The sequence below is a fragment of the Otolemur garnettii genome, unplaced genomic scaffold (assembly GCF_000181295.1).
Source record: "Otolemur garnettii isolate 467f Iridium unplaced genomic scaffold, OtoGar3 scaffold00050, whole genome shotgun sequence".
NCBI classification, from domain to species: domain Eukaryota; kingdom Metazoa; phylum Chordata; class Mammalia; order Primates; family Galagidae; genus Otolemur; species Otolemur garnettii.
The window spans coordinates 6566883-6575548 of record NW_003852445.1 but is presented as its reverse complement, the minus strand read 5'-3'; the positions used below and the strand labels follow the sequence as shown (position 1 = coordinate 6575548).

General features: G+C 45.9%; 1 protein-coding gene across 2 annotated transcripts in view; it reads left to right on the top strand.

Moving 5' to 3' along the window:
- The first annotated feature begins 4925 nt into the window (after window positions 1-4925).
- Window positions 4926-8666, top strand: part of GPR176 (G protein-coupled receptor 176) — a 106824-nt gene continuing 103083 nt past the window's right edge. The window contains exon 1 of one of the 2 annotated variants that reach the window (XM_003791705.2): window positions 4926-5939. In XM_003791705.2, coding sequence (XP_003791753.1) covers window positions 5768-5939 — 172 coding nt within the window. In that variant the 5' untranslated portion in view covers window positions 4926-5767. The remainder of the gene's footprint in view (window positions 5940-8666) is intronic. The other variant, XM_012806344.2, reaches the window with a different exon arrangement.

The window sequence follows — 8666 nt, the reverse complement described above, 5'->3', positions numbered from 1 at the left end:
GCCAGGTATTGTGTTGGGTGCCTGTAGTCTCAGCTACTCAGGAGGCTGAGGCAAGAGAATCTCAAGCCTAAGAGTTTGAGATTGCTGTGAGCTATGATGCTACAGCACTCTACTGGGGTGACAAAATGAGACTTTGTCTCAAAAAAAAAAAAAAAAGGAGAAAACTGAGGCTGGCCGTTCTGGCTTACTCCTATACTCCTAGTACTCTGGGACACTCAGGTGGGTGGACTGCTTGATCTCAGGAGTTTGAGACTAGCTTGAACTAGATGGAGACCCTGTCTCTAAAAGTAGTTGGGTGCCTGTAGTCCCAGCTACTTGGGCAGCTGAGACAAGAGGATTGCTTGAGCCCAAGAGTTTGAGGTTGCTATGAACTTTTGATGCCACAGCACTCTACTGAGGGTGACTGAGTAAGACTGCCTCAAACAAATTTTTTTTTTAGACAGAGCCTCAAGCTGTTGCCCTGGGTAGAGTGCCATGGCATCACAGCTCACATCAATCTCCAACTCCTGGGCTCAAGCAATTCTCCTGCCTCCGCCTTCCCAGTAGCTGGGACTACAGGTGCCCACCACAACGCTTGGCTATTTTTTGGTTGTAGCTGTAATTGTTGTGTGGTGACCCTGGACTAGATTCGAACCTGCCAGCTCAGATGTATGTGGCTGACGCCTTAGCTGCTTGAGCTACAGGTGCCGGGCCTCCAAAAAAAAATTTTTTTTTTGAGAGAGAGCCTCAAGCTATCCCCCTGGGTAGAGTGCTGTAGTATCACAGCTCACAGCAACCTCTAACTCCTGGGCTCAAGCGAGTCTCCTGCCTCCGCCTCCCAAGTAGCTGGGACCACAGGCACCCGCCACAACGCCCAACTATTTTTTTGGTTGCAGCCATAATTGTTTTGGCGGGCCTGGGCTGGGTTCGAACCCCACCACCTTAGGTGTATGTGGCTGGCATCTTAGCCATTTGAGCCATAGGCCTGGAGCCCCTCCCCCCCCCCAATTTTTTAAAATAAAAATAAAAACCAGGAAAAAGCTGTATTAAAACTAATACTCAAGTCATGTTTGACTTCTGCAATTGTCAGAGTTGCTCAAACATGGCTAGTATTCATCTTTTGTTATCAATACATACTATTATTACAAGTTAAATTCAGTTTTTTCCTTTGTTAAAATGTATATATTTTTTGGCACTCTCTGTATATGAAAGAAATCTATTGTGGGAATTGGCTCATGCAATTATGGAAGCCAAGAAATCCCATGATATGCTGTTTGCAAGCTAGAGCCCCATGAAAGCTAATAGTGGAATTCAGTCTTAATCTGAAGGACTGAGAATAGGGGTGGGATGGGGAGTAGGGATTAGTATAAGTCTTGGATCCCCAGGGCCTGAGAAGCAGGACTTCTGATGTCCAAGGGGCAAGAGAAGATGGATGTCCCTGTTCAAAGAGAGAGAGCGCACATTCGCCCTTCCTTTGCCTTTTGTCCCATTCCAGTGGTTGGATAATCCTCTCCCATACTGGTGAGGTTGGATCTTCTTTACTCAGTCCACTGATTCAAATGTTAATCTCAGCTGGGTGCCTGGAGCTCAATGGCTAGGGCACCAGCCACATACACCTGGCAGTTTCAAATCCAGCCTGGGCCTGCCAAACAACTATAACCAAAAAATAGCCAGGGGGATGTGGCAGGTGCCTGTAGTCTCAGCTACTTGAGAGGCTGAGGCAGAGAACTGCTTAAGCCCAAGAGTTTGTGGTTGCTGTGAGCTATGACACCACAGCACTTTACCCAGGGTGACAGCTTGAGACTCTGTCTCAAAAAAAAAAAGTTAATCTCTCCCAAAGCACCCTCACAGACACACCCAGAAAGAATGTTTTACCAACTATTTGGGCATTCCTTAGCCCAGTTAAGTTGACACACAAAATTAGCCATCACAACAACTAACTTTAAACTTTTAAAAACACGGGCAGCACCTGTGGCTCAGTGAGTAGGGCGCTGGCCCTATATACTGAGGGTGGTAGGTTCAAACCCGGCCCTGGCCAAACTGCAACAACAACAAAAAAATAGCAGGGTGTTGTGGTGGGTGCCCGTAATCCCAGCTACTTGGGAGGCTGAGGCAAGAGAATCACCTAAGCCCAAGAGCTGGAGGTTGTTGTAAGCTGTGATACCATAGCACTCTACTGAGGGTGACAAAGTGAGACTCTGTCTCTAAAAAAAAAAAACTTCTAAAGACACAAGGTGTTTTTAAGTTGGGAGGGTGGTTTCTTATTCTATTCCTTTTGGGAGAGGACTACAAAAACTACTTGTAACAGTATAATCAAGAGCCAGAATTTGCCTACTTTTACTCTAGTCCATTTCCCTTTATCTGCTTTTACTGCTGCGTCAGAAAGTTTTGGATAAAAATTAGCTAGCACATAAATGTGTAGGCTGACAATTCTAATTACCTGCCTCTAGCTATGGCTGTGTAACCTGATTGCCGCCAGGTGTCAACAATGGCCAGCTCATATCAATGTACCACCTGCTAAGCTCTGAATGTTTGTGTTCCCTCCAAATTCACATGTTGAGACCTCATCACCAAAGTGATAGAGTTAGGAGAGGAAAATTCTGTGAGGTGATTAGGTCATGAAGGTTCTTCCCTTATGAATGGCATTAGTACCCTTACGAAAGAGGCCATACTAGGTGATGGATATGGTGGCTCAGTGCTCTAGTCACAGTTACTTATAAGGCTGAGGCAGGAGGATCTCTTGAGCCCAGGAGTTGGGGGCCAGCCAGGTAGCATTGCAATACCCCTAATAAAAGAGGCACACTTATACCATGTGAGGACACAGCTAGAAGGCACCATCTATGAACCAAAAAGTAGGCCCTCCCCAAGCACTGAATCTGCTTCTGTCTTGATCTTGTACTTCCCAGCTTTAAGAACTATGAGAATGTTATGAGTTTTTATAAGCTGCCCAGTGTAAGGTGTTTGAGTATAGCAGTCCAAACTATAAGGGACCAAGATAACTCCTGTACAAGGTACGTAATTGAAAAGGACTGTAATTTATGTGGTTTGTATCTGTTTGGATTTAATTCCAGAAAAAATAACTGAGACATTTTGAAGAATTTTTTTGACAAAAAGAAAATATTCTGGCAGATTATATTTTCCTTAAATACTCCAACAGTATCTTCATTACACATGCTCTTCTTACAATGGGACTAACACTTCTCCCATTGAGAGGTGTAGTCTATGTCTCCTTCCCTTAAATGCAGTGATTTTGTGACTTTTTCAAAAAATTATGTACTGTAGTGATAGCTGGTTAAGTCTGAGATTAGGTCTTAAAAATAAAAAGAGGCTGGTCTGAGTGCAGTAGTATTTGTAACTAATTGATCACAATCAATTATAGATTTCCTTGTACCTTCTCCACTCTCATTGCTTCACTTGACTGGCCTGAAAAAAAATGAGGCTTCTGCATTATCCTCTCAGAACTCTGTCTCTCTTGGAACATAGTGAACATTCCTCTGTGAGGAAGCCAGGCAGCCACATGGAGAGACCACATATAGATGTTCCAGCTCACTTCCCAGACAGCAGCCAGCATCAACTGCCAGACGTGTGTCAATGAACAAACTCTTCAGATTCCAGACTGAGGTGGTGACTTTGAGCCACCCCAGCTGACAGCAAATGGAGTTGTCTGAGCCACTATCCTTATGACGGTTTGTTATGCAGTGGTAAATGACCAAACAGGTATAAATAATACTACTCTAGACATTTAACATATATTTAAATCATGTCCAATCTTTTACATCACATATCAATGTTAAATTCTCTTGACTCGTGCTTGTAATCAGTTAAAAATTCATGTAGCACCAAGCTGTGTGAATTATGCCACCTATTACTGTCCTTGGCCTTATATTTCTGGAGGCAATCCTTCCTCAAGTCTGAGAATCATGGTGACCGCAGCTGATTAGGTTACTGACCCTATACACTTTAAGGGCTGCAGACGATTTTGGGTGTTGGTGAGCCATCATTGTAGTTTTTTTTTTTTTTTTTTTTACAATGATCACAGCGTAAAGGGTTTCATCTTGAAACCTATTTTTGCATTTCAGGAGCTACTAGAAATGACACTTTAGGGGGGAAATACAGTTGGCATAACTAATTTTCCCTCTCTTTCTTTTTTGCTCTCCAAAATGTTACTGCTTAGATTACTATGCATTGGTATTGTGAAAATCCAAAGATGGACAAGACATATTTTTTGCCCTCTGAAGAAGAGTAAATGAGAAAGCAAAAGTTGCCATACTGTAACAGCATCATGCTTGGGGCGACCAAGAAATAACTTTGTAATTTTAGCACGTACTTCACTTATTTAAAAAACATCAGTTTCCGTAAAGTCAACTCAAGCTAATCCTTGTTCCTCCTTCCCCAAGTCCTCCCTCTGGATGCTGTACACTCCCCTTCTCCCACTTCATCCTTCTTCTTTTCCCAACCCTTTGCATCAGCCGGCAGGAAGTGGCTCCCTCCCGCTGGGTCATTCCAAGAATCCAGCAGGCGTTACGTTGTGTGCATTCTGGAAATGGGACGCAATAAAAAGGCCCAGGACACCTGGCACCGGGATCCTATACATTCCATCTTTCTCAAAAGCCCAGGCTTGACTGAAGTGGGCTCCCCGCCCAGGTGCCGCGACTAGCAGCGCTGAGCCTGCAGGTGGCCTTCGCTTGACTAGACGCAGCGCCGCTCCGACAGTAGTAAAGGAAGCGAAGCCCCAGGAGGTGTGGCGAGCGTAACCGCAGCCCCGCGCGGTTGGGCCGAGACAGTCACGCTCCGCCCGGCCAAGATGGCGTCCTCCCCACCGCTCCCTGGACGTGGGGGCGGGGCCGCGCGTGCCACGTGACCGTCCCCGCCGACCGCGCGTCCCCGGCTGTCCCAGGCGCGCGCTGGAGTCTGGCGGCGGAGCAGACGGTACCCCTTCCCCACTAGGGGCGTCCTGCCTCGTCCCCGCCCTGCCGCGAAGCTCTATTCTGGCGGCAGAGGATCGGAGTGGGGTTACGAAAGGGTGCGCCCAGCGGTGTAGAACCAGAAAGGGGCTGCGGAACGGGGTCCTAGCAGTCCGTGCCGAGGCGGGAGGCCAGAGCCCCCAGTGAGGGGCCGGGCCGGACGAGACAGCCCGGGCGTCCTGGCGGACCGCCCGGTGCACAGAGCAACCGTGTTGGGAAGACTCAAGGCTGTCTGTCCAAGCCATGGGCGCTGTCAGGGGTTCGGGGGTCCCCTCAGGGCCCCGACCACTCGGCCTGGGCATTTCATCGGTTCCACATCGCCATCCAGCCTCGAAGCCAGCAGGACTGAAAAATAGCGTCGGCCAAACGTGTTCTTCCCTCTAGGGAGAGGGGTCGAGCCCGGCAGCCCGGGGGATTCAGGAGGGATGCCCTGGCCCTCGGGGGGCGGAGGGAGCGGAGAGCGCCCTCTTGGACCATCACATGCCGCCTCCTGTGTTTCTATCTCTGCTGAGTGGGCTGGGCCACGCTGACCACCCTGTAGTAGGAGGGACGGACACGGCTCAGCGGGCTCTGACTGCCACTTTTAGGTGGCTGCTCACGGGGACCCAGGAGGGATCGGGCATGGGACGCAGCCTCGCCTCCCTACCGCCCAACCTCTCAGGCGCCGGAGTTGGCAAAGTGCAGATGTGAGGGGACCCGTCGGCTGCCCCGGCTTCTTCAGGACACCGCCGGGTACCCGCGCGTCCCTCCGCGCCCCAGGAGGAGCAGCTTGGTGTAGGGCTCCCAGGCGGGCGGGCGCGTGGAGCCGGAGCCCCAGCCTAGCCATGGGACATAACGGGAGCTGGATCTCCCGAAACACCAGCGAGCCGCCGAACGTGTCGGGTGCGGAGGCTGCGGGCGTGAACCGCAGCGCGCTGGGGGAGTTCGGCGAGGCGCAGCTGTACCGCCAGTTCACCACCACGGCGCAGATCGTCATCTTCATCGGCTCGCTGCTCGGTAAGCCACCCGCGGGGCGCCTCCGGGCCGGGCTCCCCCGAGGGCACGGACTCGCCGCAGCCGCCGTGGGCCCGGGGTTCCGGGCAAGGGGCAGGTAGATAGATGCAGGTTTAGCGATGCCTGAGTAACTGCAGTGAAGTTAAGGAGGAGCTGCCGACTCCAGTCCCCACGCCGGAGCAGAAGAGTTCCGCTAGGGCTTTCCTTTGGACCGACGGAGGTGCTGAGGCTGTCAGCCTCAGAACACCCTGGGGGAACGCTCCCGATGCGGGGCTGAGCGCTGGCACCGGCTCTTGTTTACAAATAGAGAAAAACAAATATTCTGTGGGAATTTGTTGCTGACGATTGGAAAGAATGTCACCCGCCCCTTTAAAGATGTGTTGCGCGTTCCCATCTTTACCCTATATATAAAAGTGTTTTGAAAGAATCTTATTTTGTGCGTGTTTTATGGCTTGCTTCTTCGGAACACCGACCTGCTGGTAAACAACCCTGTGAAGTTAAAAATCTCTGTCGCCTTAGATGTTTTTGAAACAAAACAAAATCTACTCTACTTCCCTACCTGTGTTTTGTTTGAAGTACAGAATAAATAAACCACACATACACACACACACCAGATTCAGGTTTACTTGTTCAAGGAGGAAGAGATCAACAAATTGAAATGAGTGACTGGGAAGAGAATTTGTCCACTAGTGTGAGAAATATCTGTACTTCTCACTACTCTTAAATGACATTACCGTTTATAGTTACTCTTCAAATGCTAAATGATACAATCAACATTTATTACTATTGAGATTTGTTGAATATGTTGCGAACTACTTGTAGATGTGTGGCTTCCCTTGCAGTGTGAATTCTCTGATGTGGCATTTTTAAGAATGTTAAGAAGATTGCTTATGATTATGTGTGATATTATAGGTAAGACTACTTACTGTTAAAGTTTCGAAGTAGGAATAGGTTACTTTTTGTAGATACTTGTGAATTTCCCAGAAGACTAAGATAATTGACATAAAAAAGACTATTTTTAGAAGAATCTGGGAATTTCCCTTCATACTTTTTCTAATTTGTCATCATTCCATTCCACACTGTCATAGTATTTATTTTCCACTTTTTGTTACAGGACATTTTCAAGAGTAGACATAGATGTGGCAATGTCTGGGGGGGTGTGTATTAACATGTGTTTTTATGAAATGTTAAATGCACATTAACAGAGCAGAAGGCTGTGTTCCAAATACTTTCAACATTGATTTGATTGACACTTAACTGAATATTTAAGTGGATAATAGTGGCATGATGCACCATTTTTACATTCCAGTACTGGAATCTAATTCACAAAAATCTACATTTTTGTACTGTCATATTTACTTAAAGTGTTGATTATTGGAGAAGCAGAAGTGGCTGTATTTTTATTTCTGCAGGTTCCTCTCCTCCAACATATGGCCTGTATATATATACACACACAAACACACACACACACACATATAGGGAAGATACCCTGAAGAAAGATGGCGTTGGGAGACATTCTCCTGAAAAATTTTCCCTTGGACTTTGCAGTTTTTTTTTTTTGGCCGGGGCTAGGTTTGAACCCGCCACTTCCAGCATATGGGTCCAGTGCCCTACTCCTTTGAGCCACAGGCGCTGCCCTTTCCCTTGGACTTTAAACATTTGAATACTATTGAAAACAGAAGGAGGGTATGTGTGTATAAAAGACATAGATAGCGGACATTGAAGAAATGTTACTTTTGCTGCCTCTTGTCTTTTCTGTTTTCATAACTTGTATTGGATTCAGGAACTTCTAGGTAAATCCGCCTTTATTTTAGCTCTTTTACATATAGCACTTGTGAGTGACGTGCAAAATTGCTTTTGTGGATGTCTCCAAAGAGACTGATTTCCCTCTGGATCTTTGGTGCCTAATTTGACCTAGGGGGACATATATTCTCCTTTCCTCATTACTTGGGCCCTCCTAAAAGAGAATTCCATTTGTTCCCTTCTATTTTCGGAAAAAGTATAAATATGGGTAGCATTTTTGGTTAAAAAATGTCTTAAAAGTGTAGCTGAACTGTAACATTGCCCTGTATACTTATTGCTTATGAGTGTTCTAGACTCTGTTCTCCAAGGATTTGACCCATGCACACACATCTACATTTGAATTCTCTTGGTAATGACAACTGAGGCTTAGAACTTAAGTTCCAAAGCCATGTGCCATCAGTTACCAGGCAAGTAAACTTGGAAAGCATGGTTTCATAAAGCTCCCAAATAGAGAAAAATCAGAGTAGGAATAAAAGAAAAGAATCTGGATGACTGAACAGTAAGTTGTAGGAGGATTGAATAGTAGCTCGAATAAATTACTGATTAAATACTTGGCTTAATATGTTTATTTTCTCTGTTTCCAAACACAGACAAATGAGAAATCTCTTTTATTTTCTTTCCTTTAAGCAAAAGAAAGTTATTTCAAATATAACTGAAAATAATTCAAATATACATCTCATCTTCTCTAAATAGATTTCTTTTAATAAGGGATTTCCAGAGGTCCATTAGTGTATGAAAATAATTCATTTGTACTATTGATGTTTTACAGTTCTTTTTCAAAATGGTTTTAGTGCCATATATTAGAGAAAAATCCCTCACAACTTGGAATAACTAACATTTCAACCATAAGGAACATTATTTGCTGTGTTGTAAATGAACTCAAGACTTGTATATAATAGTATTCATATAAAATGTCTTTTTTTTTTT